Raw genomic sequence first — 20,358 nt, 5'->3', positions numbered from 1 at the left:
AAGAAAATAAAGGAGATGCTATGCCCTGTTAAGGACAGCATCAGCCTCAGTAACCTTCAGATTTATAACAGCCCTTGTGTGTGCAGAGGCAGTTACATCAGTCTGTCCATACTGTTTCTGACTGCTGTGCATTATACACTCCTGGAAATGGAAAAAAGAACAAATTGACACCGGTGTGTCAGACCCACCATACTTGCTCCGGACACTGCGAGAGGGCTGTACAAGCAATGATCACACGCACGGCACAGCGGACACACCAGGAACCGCAGTGTTGGCCGTCGAATGGCGCTAGCTGCGCAGCATTTGTGCACCGCCGCCGTCAGTGTCAGCCAGTTTGCCGTGGCATACGGAGCTCCATCGCAGTCTTTAACACTGGTAGCATGCCGCGACAGCGTGGACGTGAACCGTATGTGCAGTTGACGGACTTTGAGCGAGGGCGTATAGTGGGCATGCGGGAGGCCGGGTGGACGTACCGCCGAATTGCTCAACACGTGGGGCGTGAGGTCTCCACAGTACATCGATGTTGTCGCCAGTGGTCGGCGGAAGGTGCACGTGCCCGTCGACCTGGGACCGGACTGCAGCGACGCACGGATGCACGCCAAGACCGTAGGATCCTACGCAGTGCCGTAGGGGACCGCACCGCCACTTCCCAGCAAATTAGGGACACTGTTGCTCCTGGGGTATCGGCGAGGACCATTCGCAACCGTCTCCATGAAGCTGGGCTACGGTCCCGCACACCGTTAGGCCGTCTTCCGCTCACGCCCCAACATCGTGCAGCCTGCCTCCAGTGGTGTCACGACAGGCGTGAATGGAGGGACGAATGGAGACGTGTCGTCTTCAGCGATGAGAGTCGCTTCTGCCTTGGTGCCAATGATGGTCGTATGCGTGTTTGGCGCCGTGCAGGTGAGCGCCACAATCAGGACTGCATACGACCGAGGCACACAGGGCCAACACCCGGCATCATGGTGTGGGGAGCGATCTCCTACACTGGCCGTACACCACTGGTGATCGTCGAGGGGACACTGAATAGTGCACGGTACATCCAAACCGTCATCGAACCCATCGTTCTACCATTCCTAGACCGGCAAGGGAACTTGCTGTTCCAACAGGACAATGCACATCCGCATGTATCCCGTGCCACCCAACGTGCTCTAGAAGGTGTAAGTCAACTACCCTGGCCAGCAAGATCTCCGGATCTGTCCCCCATTGAGCATGTTTGGGACTGGATGAAGCGTCGTCTCACGCGGTCTGCACGTCCAGCACGAACGCTGGTCCAACTGAGGCGCCAGGTGGAAATGGCATGGCAAGCCGTTCCACAGGACTACATCCAGCATCTCTACGATCGTCTCCATGGGAGAATAGCAGCCTGCATTGCTGCGAAAGGTGGATATACACTGTACTAGTGCCGACATTGTGCATGCTCTGTTGCCTGTGTCTATGTGCCTGTGGTTCTGTCAGTGTGATCATGTGATGTATCTGACCCCAGGAATGTGTCAATAAAGTTTCCCCTTCCTGGGACAATGAATTCACGGTGTTCTTATTTCAATTTCCAGGAGTGTATTAATGCCATATTTAAGAACGAGAACTGAAGAATGTGGATATAATCTCAGCGGTGCATGGAACCGAGCTCTCGATGCAGAGAAGAGCCAGAGATATTTGTTGCAAAGTTTATGATATGAAAGAAGTGGTGGTGCCACCTGTGCAGATGTTGACAGCATCTGTGACTGCCCTATGTAATTACCGACCAATCAGAAGCATACTATGGGCTATATGAGGCTGCAACAGTAGCAATTTTGACAGTTACTCCTAATGAAGACAATGGAGGTAATCGTCGATAGCTTAAGATTTTACCCCAAACTGAAGTGGCAAGACGTCCAAGAATGCTTTATACAATCTGTTGAGCAAAAAATGCTATTAATTACCTTTAAGAACTGAAGCAATCTCTTAAGAAACAGGAAAACCTGTGGTAAACATTCTAAGTTTCCTAAAACTTTCAGAGATTATAGCTGCTAAAAAATTTGAAAATAACATTAATTTACAGTGAATGTAGATGTTATACATTCTGCTTGAAAGGAAGAACTGGACGTAACATGATATCAAACAGTGGAAAATCCAGGATGGAATTTAACAATAGTATGAGGAAAGTTGCTACTCACCATATAGCAGAGATGCTGAATCGCAGATAGGCACAACAAAAAGATTGTCACAAATAAAGCTTTTGGCCATATAGGTCTCCTTAAACAATGGACGTACACACACACGCGCGCACACACACACACACACACACACACACACACACACACACACACACTCTTCTTCAGCTTTGGTCTTGTTGCTGAATCTGTCAAGTTGACACATGAACCGACCTGGACTATTCTTTGGCCAATACTGTACTCAGAAATTTGTGGAGCAAACCACAGATTCATACCAGTTGTAATTTATTCATCAAGTGATTATCTAAGATAATTTAAAGAGTTAGTTAAAATATATAGCATTAGAGTGTCAATCTAAATAATTAGAACACCTTGAAACATCAGATGACTGAAACTAAGTAATGGCACATTGCATATAACAGTGTGAAAACATTGTCTTCACATCAAACTTATTTTTATTTTACTTGTAGCTGCAAGCATAAGAAGCAGTCTAATTGAATCGTAACATGCGAAAGGACTGAAAATTAATAAATAGTCTTGTCCTTCCTCCTGCTCAAAACCTGTTGAAGCTAGTCTGGCTTTATAGCATCTTGCTTTTGACGAAATGCAAAGTGACATATTGAAGGTAGTACATTCGTTGGAAGTTTTACAAGGGTTTTCTTAGAAACATTTATTCATCAGACACAATTTTACGATATGCCAAGTTTTGCATTATTAGTGCATTGTGAATCTGACAGGTGTCCTAAGTTCTAGTCAACATTATAGTTTCAGTGATGGGACTCTATTTTGAGTTACATAACTAGATGATACACTGTGATCTTTACTCGAATCACAAAATGAATTATTGTTCTGATTTTCTTCTGGATACTTGATATTAAGCTTTTCCCCCTTTTGAAAGGTTTAGGTTTAGTACATTATTCTTTGTATTTGATCATTTAATGATCAATGTCCATGTCCGTTTAGTGACGTTCAGGTAGGCCAATTTTGTAGCACAGTGAATTGGAAATCGTATGTGACAAAGATTGCTTGCCATGTTTGTGAGTTTCTATTAGAACATAGCAGTCACATCCAAATCTTCTCACATTAGTAAAATCCATTTTACAACCACAGTTCATTTAGACTTTTTTTATTGAACTAATTCCACTTTGATTTAACACAAAAACTGCATAATTTAGAACTTCAGCCCAGCTGATCTCATTCAGGTTTTTTGCGTGTATTGCTGATGGTGCATGCAGACTCAACAATTTTGCACATTTCTCTTTAAGTTATTACTTTTTGTTAAGGTGTTTACATGTTCCTCTAGATTTGAAGAACTGTGTGTTCATCTAGAAGTCTTTTGGTGTGAGTTATTGGTTCGGGTCCCATTGCCTAGCTCAGAACACTTGACTTTGCTCCCAAATTGATTTTCTACCATTGTCAAGCAAGTTCCTAATTTGTAAAAAGCTGCATCTTTTGTCTTCAGAAAATGAATAGTTTGGGAATGAAAAAAAATATATATATCTTTAAACAACTTGAAATACCTACCTCCTCCTAAAAATATGAGATTCAATTCGTACAAGTCAACATGGATTATATCGAAAGTATTCTCAGCTACTTTTGTATTTGTTGAAGTAAGTTTATGATACTCTTTGCTACAGATAGAGACAACACATACTTAATCATTCCAATCATCGATATAGTAAGAGGCGATTCGTTTTGGATGTGGTTCTGACATACATAACATTTTGATATGTGAACTTGTCAACCACATTTTAATCGAAAGTGCTGTCATGCATTTGTTAGACTCTCTCTCTTTTTACAAAAGATCAATTTATACACTTGTCATTCAAGTCTGCTTAACGTGCATATTCAGTTTGTCAGCTATTGTGAAAACTGTGCTGCTTGCATTTGCCATCTGAACATAGTCCTTGCCTGAGATTTCAGTGACAGAAAATACATTGAAGCTTATATCCAGTTCATATAACACATTTTTAAGAACTACATTGTACACTGTTTATCAAAAGCCTTTAGTCAAGCACCTCCCACTCACAAATGATGTCTGCCACCTGGTTCAGAAGCCATCATTGGTGCCATCAGGGAGTGGTTTATTTGGTGAGACAGCTAGCCACATCCCTGGGGTGGAAGCCAAGACATCGCTTTGCAGCGTTGTTCCCAGAACCAATCACGAGCCTCTGGTTTGGAGTAAGTGGAAAGCTTAAACGAGGGGCTCAGATGATTCTGTGATGGTCTTGGATGTGCATTTTTCAACCTCCGCTATTGAGATGAATTGTATGACCCCAGTTAATAGGTCAAGCATGCACTACAGGCGAGAAGCAGCTACTAGGGTAGCGGAGTGTGTGTGACATGCAAAAGCTAACTCTCAAAACATCAAGAACAATTAAATTTTCATAAACCAAAACAAATTGAAACACAAAATGTGAATTCACAGCCATTTTTATACATATGGTAACTTTTCTAGGTTGCTATCCCTTTAGTAATTTACTTTCACACTAATGGTCTCCCTTTTCATAGCGGTAATATAGTGTCTTTCCTACACGGGTAATCATTGTTTAAGGGCTTAAAATTTGAAAATGGTTGTTAAATAAAAATCTGAAATAAATAATTGCCTGAATGGGGGGAAAATGCCAGATTCATTCAATAAATACTCCCAATTTATTATTATACTGTTTATGGCTGTAAATACCCCTCTACCACTGGTGGCCAGACTATCTTTGCAATATACAATCTAATTGGAATTTAAAATTCACTTCTGGCTTCTTCGATCTGTCATGATGAATGCTAGTTTCTGTAGTTAAAGGGGCTGATAATCTCCCGTTTTGAAATTATAGTGTGTAGTAGACCTGAGGGGTTTTTCTATCAAAATAATAATAATAATAATAATAATAATAATAAAATCTGCAAGTGCCTGTCACTTTGCTACACTGGTAGCCATCTCTTGTGTGTAATGCAGATATGACCTATGAGGAGAAATCCTCATCAAATACCATCATAAATGTGTCTGAGTCTTCCATTCAGCTCCAAACCAGAAGATCACAATTTGTTTTGGGAATTATGCAGCAAAACAGTTCATCTACCATCCCACACGTGATGCTACCTGTCTTCACCAGTAGATCCAGCTGCCTGTAGGAACCCAGATAGCAGATGTCATTTGTGATCTCAGTCCTTCATCTGGATGTGCAGTGTCCATAAGCAAACCAACTGCCTTGCTTCTTTGTACCTGGTAATGAGGTGTTTAAAGTGGTCATCTTGAGTATCATCCAGTTGAAAAGAGAACGGTGTATCCTTTGTGTTTCAGTCTCCCGAACATGGAGCAGAAATGTGGTGCAAAGCCAGTATCTTGCTTTACTGTGTTGTATACAAATTCACAATGGTCAGCAGTGTATCCCAATCTCTGTTCAACGTCAGTGTATATTGAGAGCATATCTGCCTTATGTGAGACCATTCGTCTGCAGGTGGTAGGCAGTTATAATCCTGTTAGTGCTGTTGCTATGGGAAATTGCCTTTTACAATAGTTTGGACTGCAAAACTTTTCCAGAGATCATCAAACAAAATGTCATCATCTACAAAGACATTGCAATTTTGGGAGCTTTAGCAGTCAGCTCAACTTTGGTGACAGCATAATGAGTGAGGTAGTCAATGCAGGCTATTATCCATCGATTTCTGTTTGTCGACTTTGGAAACTTCCCAAGGCTGATTCCAGTTCTACGCAATGATACTGCCGCAGGCTGTTTTGGTACCAGATACTCCATAGGTAATTGTGGCACATGCTTCCAATTGCTTTCATTCCTTGCAGTAAGTAATTGTGGCACATGCTTTCATATGCTTTCATTCCTTGCAGTAGGTAATTGTGGCACATGCTTCCATTTGCTTTCATTCTTTGCAGTGGCTCACATATTGTAATGACTTGGTAGAGACCTGGCAACTGATACATGTGTCTGATCCGGTCTAGACTCTTCACAAATTCCAGGTGATGAGATGCTTTTGTGTTATGGAAAAACAGCAGGATAGCTGGCCGTAGGTGAGCTGGGATAGTAAGCAACCATTTCTGTCCCCTTGGATTATAGTTCGTCTTATATGATATTCCGTATATTAATTGGAATTCTCCTTTTGTCAGTTCCTCCTCCTTCAAGGTTCTATGGTTTTCAGCAGTGCTAGATTATCTCTTTGTTCAGCAGCAGTGTCATTTAATGCTGTGATGATTTAGGTTTCATCCATGCTCCTTTGTTCTACCAAAGGATTTCTTGAAAGATACTCCTTAAGCCTCAAAGGATCAAGGACTGGAAGTTCAGTGATATCATCTTGTGGCATCTTTCCCACTTCCTAATGGATTATCTGTCATTGAACTGATAACACCCTGTGTGAACACTGGCTGATTGATGGATGATCCACAGTGTTGATACGGTGTGTTACCATGGGCTGTTTGGTCTTGTCTTTCCTCCACTCCAGATTTTAAAGCATTTGAAAATAGATGCAGAATGGCCAGCATCTCCGAAATTGTTCCTCCCTTTGGCAGTTTGATAGTACCTACCTCCCTTATGTTGTCTGTAGTGGCAACAGAGCATGATTCTTCAGCATTGGCACCAAGGTGGCCTTTCTGGAGTGGTTTTACTGCCCTTAGGCGTGTACCTTTAAAGGATGAGTTGTGGCTGCTTGTGACTTTAGTGATACAAATTTCTCCTTGACCATCTACAATGCTTATGATAGGCATTTGCATCCAGATTTCTTTTGTGAGCCTCAGTAGCTTTCTGCAGTCAACAAAAGCTCCACAGTTTTAAATGAACATCTCAATTAATGACTGGAATGCATCTCATTGATGAAGGCAGGATAACAGCATCTACAGTGGCAATGAGCCGTGCAGACCAATCTTTGTTATGTGTGGTTGTTGGAGTAGCTTCATCAGTGTAGAGCTCTGATCTTCCACAGTCTTTGACTGCTTGTGATGCCTGCAAGATGTCTCATCTGAGAATTAACATTATGACTATGTTCTGTTAAAATGACAAATTTGAAGGGCATGCTCTATCATTGGTAGATAATCGTGCAGTACAGTTCCTATTGGCTGCATGTATTTCTGATTTATGACATACAGCAAAATTACTTATGTATCACCAAACATAAGTGTTCTTTAGCTGTCAATGATAAGCATTTCACATTATAGAAAAGGAAACCCTTGAGTCGACTAGCACTCGGACAGGTTGGCCATTGATGATTACTTCAGCAAGATTCCTTACCATCTTGGTAATGGTTATCCATGGAGAATTTTCATCTGTGGCAGCAACAGCTCAGTCGGTGTTTGCCTTGCTCAGTTTTTCTGAATTTATTTGCTAGGTGAGTGGCTGTTATCTCTGTATGGCGACAATGAACAGCTAAAGTGTGGGGGGAGCGATGTCATCTAGGGCATGGAGGTGGGCATTGTAACACAGTTCGGGTATAATTGTCTGTGTTGACTGGTATAAACAGAATTATTGTAATGCTTGACATCTGGTGACATAGCCTTCTTTCTCTGAAGTAGCATACAATGTACCAAGGCTGTCCACAGTGGAAACACATTGGCATTTTGTCCTCTATGCTACAGCAGTCTGTTCTTCTGCAGAATGGTATATTTGGCAGAGGAGTGAGTTGTACCTATATTGGTCAGGTGCAGGGTTGTCATTTGATGGCTGTAGCACAAATCCGAGTTAGCATGTTCGACAAGAGGTGGAGTCCAACTGTTTTAGTTGCCAGAAAATGCTGTATCTCTTCTTCTCTCACTGCCTAGTGAGATCATGGTGATCTTCCGAAACTGTCATAGGTACCATATTCGAGAGTCAGTGATACTTCTTTTGTCTGACTCTTTGTCTGTTGTATTTCCACAGCGCACTGGCACCATCTTTTTGTTGTTGTAACATCCATTACCAGAAGGGATTGGTACATCCTTTATGTGGCCCCTTTCTTTAAGTCTGAGATATTGTCAGCTTCTGTCATATTCAGATTTACAATGTGGTATAGGATCAAAACATTCTGTGTGTTGGACTGTTATGTTTCCCCATGCCCCATGATGCTGGGCTGTGTTCTTCCATTAAGTGGACTCACCACTGATTGTCACCATATATTTTCTTTAGTTTGGCCAGGAATTTGTCCTAACTGTGAGCTTCTCTTCATTGTACTTGCACCACTACTAAGCTGTACATTCCACCTATTGTATTTGGAGAGTTTGTAGAACCTTTTCAGGTATTTTGATTGATCTCAGCTAGCATCTTCAGAAAATACCAATGCATGCCTGGTGTGTATATGACTTGTTTATTTTTTGAATCCAATGGTTTTCTTAATATACATACTGTGGGAATGATGTACTGCTTGTATTTGGTTCTTGTCCATGTAAGTGATGGCTTTTACATTGCCTAATCAAAACTGTGGTTTTGAAGTACCCAATGTCTCCACTAAACAACTTCTTGTCAGAACCACATTCAAGTCCAAATCCAAAAGCAGGGTCATCAGCGAAGTACAGCACTTAGCACTGAAATCGTGTTTATCTAGCATCAGCTTACAGACTGGAATCGAACTCCTTTATGAAGAGTGTTGCTGTTTAGATAAACATTGAATGTTGCAGAATATACAATCATCACAAACAAAGGAATCTTGAAAACCTTCTAGAAATAGTAAATAACAAATAATTGCTAGTGATCAGGTTTGAACTGGTGACCTGCAGCACACTAGCCAGAAATGCTATTTGCAACACTACACTGCATGCATGACAATTCGCAGCAATATATTTAAGTATCTTATTTAAATCTAAACAGTTGTAATGTATTGTCTGTGAAATCCTTTCAGTATTTTGTGTCTGAAATTGAGACATATGCTATATAAATAACAACTGGTGACCTGCAGCACACTAGCCAGAAATGCTATTTGCAACACTACACTGCATGCATGACAACTCGCAGCAATATATTTAAGTATCTTATTTAAATCTAAACAGTTGTAATGTATTGTCTGTGAAATCCTTTCAGTATTTTGTGTCCGAAATTGAGACATATGCTATATAAATAACAACTTCATGTGACTTGGCAAGCTCTAAACATAGAATGGTGTCCTTTGCAGATGCGCCACTGATCGGTGAAGATGACATGATTTCACTGAGCTGGCTTTGTAAAGGGATATTATTTTCCTCAAACAGTTATTGACCCAAGGTTTATTGGTGACGTAATCCTCCTACTCCATTGGCAAATTACATAGCAAAATCAGTTGGTGTATGTATTATTAGCTATTTCACATTGGCTTCGCCACATGGTTACATGTTCCTTATAAAATATATTTGTTCTGTTAAAATGTAGCTGCAGATGCCTAGGAATTACCTTATACCCTTTCAGTATGGGTACATTTAGTTGTGTCTGTGTAGGGGGGGGGGGGGGGGAGACTGTGTGTTGGCAAATGGTTTTTGATTGTTATAGATTACAAATGTTCTATACACCTGCAGAAATGTCACTGTTATAGCTGCTGTCATATCACTGATACAAACTGTCTCCCAGTGTGTATCTGAATCTCCATAAATATGCACACTTCTTTTATTTTCTTAAAAAAAGTACTCATTGCAAAATATAACTCTCTGCTGTTACTTTTTAGCCTCGCCGAGAAGAAGATAAGTCTGATAATAAGAGGTATAGAGAAATAAAGGAAAAACTGAGGAAAAGGAAAGAACTGGCACGTCAGCATGCAGAAAAATCAAAAAGATATCACCGTGAAAGTAAATTTCATTCTAACACAAGGTCATCAGAAAAACCCGTGACTGTTGCTGCTGATACTTCAAGTGATACAGCTAGGAAAATTAAGGATCAGTTCCGACTGCAGATGGCTGGTGTAATTGTGCAATATCTAAATCCATATAGAAAACCAGAATGTCAGAAAGCACGTATAACAAACACAGATGACTTCAAGCATCTTGCTAGAAAGGTAAGCTGATTAGTTGAACATTGATTTTCTGTTTTTGTCTTGTATCACGACATAAATTATCTATTTTATGCTTTATTCCAGCTGACACATTTTGTAATGCTGAAGGAGTTGAAACACTGCCGAAGTGTTGAGGACCTTGAATGCAATGATAATGTGAAACATAAAGCACGAGACTTTATAAAAAAATACATGGCTAAATTTGGTGCTGTGTATCAAAGACCAAAAGAGGAGGACCAGTAGAAGATCAGTTAATTTATCCATGTTGTGATATGTGAGTGGGTGTTTTGTTGATTTTGATGTTTGTAAATAATTTTACATATGAAATTGTTTTGAATTTTGTGAACCATTGGGTTATCTGGAAACAGAATAACAGGCAGATTGATGCCGTAGCCAGCCCCCTCCACCTACTATTGTTCCCTTCTCAGGTGGTACCTACCATTCCTGTTTCATGCTCAATATTATGTTAATTTTAATTGTTATGTAAAGAAAAAAACTATTTTTTTATTTATAAAATTCTTATCAAAATTAAGGAATCAAAGAATGCCACAATTTTAATGTTGTCATAATTACAGTACATGTTTCATTATTCACTTTAGAGCTATTAGGAAACTCTTGTGGTACATTTCATCATTATAAATGACAGGATTTGTCTTTGAAGCTAAGCTGTTTTTTTATGAGTGTTTAATTGGACAATTCATGTAGTTACATTTATTGTATGTGCTGTTATTGCATCAGGTAACAATTCTTCAGTAACCAAGAATGATTTGCAATAAAATTCTATGGGCAATGAGTTTTATGCGTGACTGTGGTGAAAAATACAATTTGTTATTGTCTCTGTTGAGCAACAATTTGATCAGTAACTAAATGATGTAAATATTTATTATGTGAATTTGGCACAGGCTTGCTAATAGAAAAGGGCAGCAGTGAAGACTATTTACACCAGTGTAGAAATTAGAGAAACTGTAAAATTGTACATTGATGTGATGTACAACTTGTAATTGTACAATTCAAAGTGTTCGTGAAATATATATAGAAATGTACATAACATCATTAAATTAATCACTGGAATATTTATTATTATTTTTTAAAAAAAGTAGTATGTATTAAAATAATAGATTCTTTTTGTGATGACATAATAGCCCTTGATTTTATTTTGACAAAAAGTACAAGAGACTGTCGTCTTGGATGAAGTATATTGTAAATTCCTATTTCCTTTCCAAGTATACCATATAAATGTCTTGTTTTCAACCCAAAATGTTTCATATTGTCACTTGTGATTAAATGTTGTGGATCAAGCACTGTCTGCAAGAATAGGTTTACTTAAACTCTGTTTACATCAAATTTTAAATTTTTTCTCATATGACAAATGTCTCTTTTGCAACCATTTTCCACATATAACCTCATCTTCAACTCCCCTCTAGCTGCAAATTAATGATGCCTGCCTATGCTAACATCACAGAAAGAATTAATGCAAAATGATTTGAAGTTGCATTTTGTAAGATTTGTTTTTCTTCATGGATTTAACAAGAAATTTTATTGTCATATTGTTTTCCTTTTTTAAATTATTATAATTTTAAGGAAAAACATGCGGTAAAGTCAGTACAGTGAATTAGTAGGGAAGGATGGACTATGGTAATTAAAAAGCAGGTGGACTATGATAATTAAAAAGCAGATCACATGCCAGAGATACAGATATTACATTCTCACCTGACTTGCATAAAAAAAAATAACTTTTACTAGGCATAATATTTAATTATGTTTGTTTATTTCATTAACAGGAACTTGTGCTGTTTCTTGGTGATGACGATGCTGGGTTGTTTAAGTTGGACCCTGCTTGGTGGTGTCAGTGAATGGCTTTTTAAGTTGTAACCTGTGGTAGTTTCCGCTAGTTATATCTCAAAGAAAATGACCACTCGGCTATGCAGCTAACAGTCAAGTCTTATGAGAAAAAGTTTTATTAAGCACAGTGTCTGATAAAATCAGAGAAAGCCACAAGATAAAAATAAAGATTCCTATAATCATAAAAATTACTCGATGGTTATCAAGAATTAAGTTGTTCCCTTCATTACCATTTAAATTAATTTATGCCTTACCAATATTATAAATAACAAAATATCTTTAGTAAATTAATTTTGGTTATGCAATCTTCTTATAAGAGGAGAACTCTTCAAATAAAGAGGAGGATATATAAAAATGGTACTGTGCCAGTGTAGTGGTACTATGTATAATCTCTTGAAAAATTTCCATAATCTTCCATATGGCACTGAAAGATTTTATAATTTTTTAACAAATTACCTTCGATATCCTGTGTGTTTTGAAGTGTGTATTCAGCATCACAGAAATAGTAATATATCACTGATACCATATTGAGCCATGATTCACATTATATTGGCGGGGAGAAAAATTCAGAGTTACTGAATATGAAATACTGGTGCACGTTTTTTTGTGTAGTCTGGATGGAGGGATTGGAGACGAAGATTTTTCCCCATTTGAATCTGTTTGTAGTGTTTATGAAAGAGAAGGAAATAGATAACTGACTTGGTTGGGGCAGGGGCGGGGATGATTTCTTTGCACTGCTAGTCTGGATTGGAATTAACTCTGCTCAACAGTTATTATCCTCTGTTGTCAAGTGTTACACTCATGACAGACGACAATCATCCAAAATTCTCCCAGCAGAAGATTGTTCTTATATAATCTGCATAATTTTTATCACATGTACATTCACTTTCTTTGATAAACATTAATCCCTCCCCTGCCCCCCTTTCATCATCCTGGTATTATGTGTACTGTTGTACAGACAAAATATTTTAAACATATCACTTTAAAAAAAAGTATTATGGATGTGAATGACATGCTAGATGAAACATGGGTAACTGGCAAATTTGAACTAGTAGCTGATGGCCAAAGAACCAAATGAATTTCCTGGGGTAATAGTAGTATGCAGGACAAATTACCAGTGTTGATATTTCACATAGCTACAGGACAGTGTTGCTGAATGTGGCATATTACACCAAAGGCATTCTTACCACAATATCAAGTGGCAAAAAAGGGTGGGAGAATAACTAGCAGTCCATATCTGGGTGCATTGTTTAAATTATATTTACCAATTCTAACATTTAAACATGAAAAATTAACGGAAACTATTCACAATCTAAAATACTGAAATATGTGAAAGACATTTGTTGTTTATTAGCAATGAAAATGCAAATTGTTTTTGCTGCATTTGCTGTTTCTGGTTCAATTGTTAAATATGAAATCATTTAGCAAAGGGTGAAAGAATTAATGAGATTGTTCTATAATCTGCCAAAAAATATTTGCAACTGTCTACCAGTGACAGTATCTCCTCTAAAACTTTTGAGTTCCAGGCCCTTTGCAGCAGGCTTGTCACAGAATCTCAGGCATTTTTGGCATCTGTTTTAAGTACCTATCATTTCATTCTTACAACCTTCTTTACAAATATGGATGAAGGTAGAAAATTTCTTATTTAATGCAGCTACAAAATGAAACACATTTACTACAAATTTAGCATATAAATTTTATTTAAATTTGAACAAAAGTTTAGCGAAAAAAAATTATGTGACGATTTTAATGCTGCAGTAGAAGACTGTTGCTATACACATTTTGGGGTGTAGCAGTATGTTGATGTATAGGTCTACTTTCCTTCTTTGCAAACTCATCACCTACTTGAAGAAAATTTGCCAAATGGCAACCCTTTGCCCTGCCACACATCCACTTTCTTCTTTGAATTCAGGGAGTGATGGTTGCTTGTGTAATGTTGTCCGTTCTAATTTTACATCTGAAGGATTTGCAGCAGTAGAAAATCTTTTGCATGGTGGGTCAAAGACGGAACTACATTGGAAATACTTCCTTGATTATTGGGAAGTATATTATGCATTGTTGGAGGTGGCATTTTGTCTGAAAACAGGATGGAAATATAAATCACATAGTAGATTTAGCAAGCAAAATAATGTAGAACAGCAGAATGGTAATATTGTAATAATGTTGTTTTCGTGACTGAGCCTGATTCAGAAGCAGAGTCACTGTATTTGCTTTCAAAAATGTTCCCTTCAGAAACAGAGTCTTCAAATGATTAATTCAATAGCTTGTCAATTTCAGTACTGGTCAATAATTCCAACATAGTAATCAGAAAACGTGTCTAGGACAACGAGAAACCTACAAAAAGTATGGTACCACATGTCAGTGCACTGGTTTTGATTAAGTGAGGACTGTCCTTAAGAATGCCAAAATAGTTTCAGAAACATCTACACAATGGCAGCACACAGAGACAAGTTCACAGTATGCCAAACCTGAAAAGAAGCTGCGAGAACAATGACTGTAATACAAACATTGGAAGATGAACAGAGCTTGGGTGTGGGACACTCGCTGCAAGGCTGTGATATGAGCTGTGATCGGGCTTGGGACTCAAAAGTGTTAAAATAATGAATTTTTTCAGTTATGGTAGTTACAAAACTATTTACATCACTGTCTGCTCCTCATTATGAATTGCTTCACTTTCTTCTGCACATCTCTAATTCGCTACCCCCCCCCCCCCCCTCAAAGATACATAATCAGTTCTTCCGAAATGCCTTCATTCTCAGCATCATGCCCTAGAAAACATGCAGTGCTGCTCACTATTTTCCTTCACATATCACTGATCTGATACAAGGTTTTCACAAGAAGTTGATCAATTCTCAGAGGTGCTAATCATTTCGTAGTTGGCGGCATATTATACAGTGCATCCCAGTTCAGTTAGGACTTTTTGTATGGAATTGCAATGCTGTCTTGTGGCGAGTTGTAGCATTACAATCCTTGAAGTTTCCAAAACAGCTGTGTAGAAAGTCAAGTCGCTAGCATTGCAGCAGGAGGCATCCTCGGCGGAAAATGGCAGTCGTGCAGTGAGGCAACACTTTGAGTTCCTCGGCATTTGTGCGTGAGAATTCGTTGCATTCGACCCAAATTCTGAGAGTCAGGTTCCTGGTTGCTACTCCATAATGACACCCCAGCCCACAAAACGAATATTGTGCACGAGTTTTTGGCCTGCAAGTAGATCACAGTCCTGGATCACCCAACATATCCGCCAGATTTGTCCACAGCCAGTTTCATTCATGTTGAAATCTAGTGCTCATTTGTAGTACTGAATATGAAATTAAATGAAGCCCATTGTAAGACATTTACTGTCAAACTGCAAAGATTGGTGGTAGTTGGAATAGGCAAAAAATCTGCTGATGATAACTATAGTGCCTATAATCAAGAAAAGACATAATGAAAATAACACTTTCAATATTCTATATGAAGTATTGATTAATCAATAATTCAATAAACCATAATATAGACAATGTATGTTAATATTTTGGTATATTAATATTTTGGGCCCATCTGTAGTTGTAACCCAACATGCTCTACAGAATGGCGACATGTTGCCTTGGCCTGATCGATTACCAGATCTGTCTCAAATCCAGCACATATGAGACATTGTGGGACAACAACTCCACCGATGAAGGTTTCTCGGGTCTCCAGCCGGGTGATAGCGTTATCTCGCGACGTTTCGGGAAGTGTCGTACTACCCATCTTCTGGCAAAGTGTCGAGATTCGCAAAGGATGCGGCCCCTCCACGCCCACACCAACGTGGTGACCAAACCAAAAGTTCTACTGTCACCTCCGTATAACATGTTAGTTTTTGAATCAGGAGTCACAGGATGCGGGCTGTGATGTTATCCATGCGTCTGGGTAAGATTACTCATTAACATGGTCCATCAGGAGATAGAAAGTGGACAAAAGCGATCGAAGGGTAGCGGTTGTAAGGGCAGAGGAAAAGAAGCGCCAAGGGGAAAAAACCTCTGCGATAGTAGGACGGGTAGTAAGGGCAGTAGCAGCTTGCTATCTACGACAGTACATGCAAGGTGTGGTTATGTTAGTGTGAGGTATCGTGCATCGTTACCTTTGTCGTTGCTGGAGCTCGTTGCGGGGCTTGCTGCAGTTGCTGCGTCCCTGCAACAGTTCAAGGTCGTTGTACATTAGTGGGCGATCGGTTATAGATCGGCTCACAGACAGTGTAGGGGGTGTGTGTGATTGGTTTGCGTGCTGTGTACAATATGGTTTCCCTGCGGTTGCCTGTTTTTCGGCTGGTCGAACGTCTGGGGTTACCAGTAGTAGCTGTGTTGCAGGGGCTCGCCAGTACTGTCGTGTTAGCGTGCTATGGACCATAGATGTTTAGTTCCTAGCCAATAGTGTCTTTGGTCTGTTATGCTTCCATCTATGGTTGTGGTCGTAGTTACCCAGAGAAAGGATAAACGGGTTGCGCGAGTGTCTCGTGTTATTGTACAGTCGTGTTGAGAGTTTTTGGAATACCTGCAAGATGGTGTCTAGCCGGTATTCCCGGTGAAGGTCCACGATGCGTGTGTAGCGCGGAGCATTGCTTATGATTTTGAGTACTTTGTTCTGTATGAGCTGCAAACGGCGCAGGCGAGTGGGCGCAGCGTATCCCCAGACGGGGGCTGCGTACCTCATCAAGGGTCGAAAAATGTCATGTACATGGACCTAGACACCCTCCTATTCAGTGTGCTACGCCTGTTAAGCATAGGGTATAGTTGTTTGAGCCTCACGTTTTCTTTGTTGGTCACGTGTTGAATGTGGTCCCCCCAGAGTAGTATCCTGTCCAGCCAGACACCGAGGTATTTGACCTTCTCGCGGAAACGTGTTGGGCGTGTGTGTAGTGTTATTGGGTTGCAGTGCTGATGTTTGCGCAGTTGCTTCGGTCTTCTAGTGAACAGAACGGCCTCGCACTTGTCGACGTTTACTCTAACACGCCATTTCACCAGCCAAGGCTCCGCCATTCTGAGTGCTGTCTGCAGTCGTGAGTTAATGTTAGACGGCTTCCAATCTTGCGCAAGGATGGTGGTGTCATCCGCGTAGATTGCCACCGTCGTGTTGTGTGTATCTGGGAGGTCGTTAATGTGGAGGTTAAACAGTAAGGGTCCTAGGATGCTTCCTTAGGGTACTCCTGCCATGTCGTGTCGATTGTTTGCCCTGCACGTCTGTGTTGAAACTCTTGTCCGTGAGATATGAGTGTATGAGACGTACGAGCCCGTCGGGGAACCCTGCGTCGTTGAGTTGGCCTTTTCGATATCCAGAAACACCGCCCCAGTCGCTTTGTTTGTGTTGTATCCGTGTGTTATGTATTCAACGATGCGGAGGAGTTGTGTTGTTGAGTGGTGATTCCTGAAACCGAATTGGTCAGGTCTCAGGGTGTCGTTTGTGATACAGTGCCTGGTGAGTCGTTTTAGTATTACCTTCTCAACGATCTTGCTGAGTGCGCTCAGCAGACTGATGGGTCGGTAATTTTGTGGAAGGGAGTGGTGTTTCCCCGGCTTCCTGAACATCAGGACCTTGGCTGTCTTCCAAATGGCGGGGAAGTGTTGGTGCTTGATTATGGCATTCGTGATGTGTGTTAGGCAGTCTACAGCTTTGTCCGTGAACTCCTGGAGGACACGGTTTTGAATGCCATCGTGACCAGGGGCCTTCCTAGCGGTGGTATGCATGATGGCCCATTTGACTTCAGCTGTACTAGCTTGTCGGATGATGTTGCGAGCTGGTTGGGCCAGGATGCGTGTGACCTCCTGGTCCGTAGCAAGTGTGAACGCTGGGTCTGAGGGATCCAGGTTCAGTGTGAATGACGCTGCGAGTGTGAGGGCCATCAGTTCCGCTTTTTCTTCCGCAGAATATACTGGTCCGTCGGGCCCTTGTAGCGTGGGGGTGTACAGTTTCTCCCTGGTGAAGTGTCGGGCCAGCTGCCACACGCCAGGTCGCGTGGTGTCTAGCCCTTCGAGTTTCTGGTCCCACTGTTGTGTCTTAGATGTTTGTATTTTTTCCCGGATTATACCCTGGAGTCTGTTCATGTGCTGTTTGAAGTGCTCGCGCCTGGTACGCTGCCAATGTCTCCTGAGGCGGTTCCTCATTGAGATAAGGCCCAGGATCTCCTGGGGCAGGGCAGCACTGTGTTGTTGTGGTGTGCGGATCGGTATGGTGTCGGTTATTGTGTCTTGGACGGCGCTGGTGAGGGTTTCAACTGCCTCATCAATTTGAGCTGTCTCGTTGATCGCGTGGGTGGGTGGGATGCGACTGTCAAGCGTTTCCTTGAACTGCGTCCAATTCGCGCGCCTGTAGTTTAACATCCTGCGTTTTTCCATGTGCTGCAGTGTTTCTTCAATGTACAGTATAACGGGTTGGTGATTTGAGAGCAGATCGTTTTAACGGCAACGTTGAGTGTTGTTGTTATGCCCTTGATGAGGGCCATGTTTAACACGTCTGGCCTGTGTCCCTTCCGGTAGGGAATGTGCGTCGGTTCGGTCGGCGCTAGTGTGATGTAGTTTCGTCCTAGTGCGTGTTCGTATAGTTTCTTGTCGTTGGAGTTTCGTATCCGTGAGTTCCAGTCCGGGTGTTTTGCGTTAAGATCTCCAGCGGCGATTACGCGCGGTGATATGTAGAGTATTGTGCTGATGTCGCGTGTTTTGATGTTTTTAGGGCTGTTGTATACTGACACCAGTGTAGTGTAGGCTCCGTTGAACATGACCCTGACGGCGGTTGCCTCTATAGTTTTTCAAGTTCGGGGAGCACTATGTTTGTGTGTTCCATGTATGATGATGGCTGCTCCGCCATGACCAGAGCCGTCCGATTGGTCGGTACGATAGACGCAGTAGCCGGTGAAGTTTAGTTGGTTGCGTGGTTGAGCTTAGTTTCGCTCAGTAGTGCGATAAGGATACCCTTACGCTCCATGAGCGCGACAAATTCCGCCCTTTTGTTGGTGATCCCGTCTGCATTCCAGAACAGGATCTGTGTCAGTGTCTGGTTGTTTGCGATGGGGGCCGGGTGTGGCGTGTTATCCTTGTATGGGTGTGAACAGTGTGGTGAGCGCTGTTTGTATGGCGGCCCAGTACTGCCCAGGTTGAGCAGTCATGAGCCGTGTGATGCGTGAGGTGACGGCCGCCGCGAACTTGTTAAAGATCTGAGCGGTCGTGTGATGGGGGAATATTGTTGCCAATCAACCCTCAAGTGTTGTGTTGATGTTGTGTGTGTCGGCCTGTGGCTCGGTTGTAGTGTTGGCGGCCGCTGGTGCGGGTGTTGGCGTTATGTGTGGGCTGGCGCTTATGTTGTTGTTGTGTGGTACATTTTGAAGTGCCTGTGTTTCAGTTGTGGTGAGGGGTGGAGTAGTGTGTATGCTGGTATCACTGGCTTGCTGACCGTGTGCCTGCGTTTCAGTGTTCTGTTGTTGTTGGGTACTTTGTTGTGGTGTACGTGTGTTCCCACTCCTGTTACCTCTTGGTTGCCTACGCCTTCTCTGGGTTCTTGGTTCTGGGGGTCCTTGTGTAGGTGTGTCTTCCTGTGCGTCATGTGTGGATTCGCAGGATGTGGCTTCAGGGGGTGGGTTAGTGTTGTTTTTGGGGACTGGTGTTGGTACCGGTGTGGTTGTGGTGTTGCATGTTGGCTGAGACAGTTGTGTTGTTGTCGCAACGGTTGTGTTAGGTGTGTGTGCTGGGCGCAGAGGTTCCACAGCATGCTCCGCTCCTCCAGGGCGTGTAGCCATGGCGAACGATACTCCGTTCCTAACAGGATTTGGTGCGGGCCTTGGACGTGTCGTGACGTTGGGTGGCTTCGATTTTTGAGTTTTGCGCCTCTTTGTACACGTCGCAGCCCCTGTAGTTGGCCGCATGGGCTTGACCACAGTTGGCGCAACGGCGTATGTTTTGGCGGATTAGTGTGCAGGCGTTGGATGCGTGTTTGCCAGCGCATCCGCGGCAACGGGGTGCCAGGCCGCAGCGAAGGGCCGAATGACCGAATCGCTGGCAATTGTTACATTGTTGGGGGACTTGTGGGTTCGTATATCTCTACCCTTACGTCCATCCGTAGAAGGCTCTTTATCTGCAGAAGGCCGCGGGAGGCGGCCGTGTCGACCATCTCGACCAGGTAGTGTGGCAGACGACTGTGAGAGCGGAAGCCCGTCATCCTGGAAGCACTTTTACAGTCGAATCCCAGGAAGTTGAGCACCGCTTGTACTTAGTGTTTGGGGTATTGGGGTCCACTCCCTTTACCATGTATTGCTGTGTTCGTTCTTCAGCAGTTCTGTACGTATAATGTTCGATCCACTTTTCTTTGAGGAAGATAAGGAGATCTTTGTATTCGTTGTTAGTTGACACGTACAGTGAGGCCGTATCCCCGGAGTACTTCGTGTGGAGCGTGCAAGGTGTGTGCCTTTCCGCGAATGTTGTGTTGAGGACACTAAGGT

At 41.9% G+C, this 20,358-nt stretch overlaps 1 protein-coding gene across 7 annotated transcripts in view; it reads left to right on the top strand.

Moving 5' to 3' along the window:
• LOC126235770 (uncharacterized) overlaps positions 1–12,105 on the top strand; it is a 272,353-nt gene extending 260,248 nt beyond the window's left edge. For 6 of the 7 annotated variants that reach the window (XM_049944568.1, XM_049944570.1, XM_049944569.1 and 3 more), the window contains 2 exons: positions 9,753–10,079; positions 10,161–11,124. In XM_049944568.1, coding sequence (XP_049800525.1) covers positions 9,753–10,079; positions 10,161–10,319 — 486 coding nt within the window. In that variant the 3' untranslated portion in view covers positions 10,320–11,124. Of the gene's footprint in view, positions 1–9,752; positions 10,080–10,160; positions 11,125–11,857 lie in introns of those variants that run through there. The other variant, XM_049944566.1, reaches the window with a different exon arrangement.
• Positions 12,106–20,358: the final 8,253 nt, after the last annotated feature.

The sequence above is a fragment of the Schistocerca nitens genome, chromosome 2 (genome assembly GCF_023898315.1).
Source record: "Schistocerca nitens isolate TAMUIC-IGC-003100 chromosome 2, iqSchNite1.1, whole genome shotgun sequence".
NCBI lineage: Eukaryota > Metazoa > Arthropoda > Insecta > Orthoptera > Acrididae > Schistocerca > Schistocerca nitens.
The sequence above is the reverse complement of the archived record's forward strand: the minus strand, read 5'-3'. Positions and strand labels throughout refer to the sequence as shown.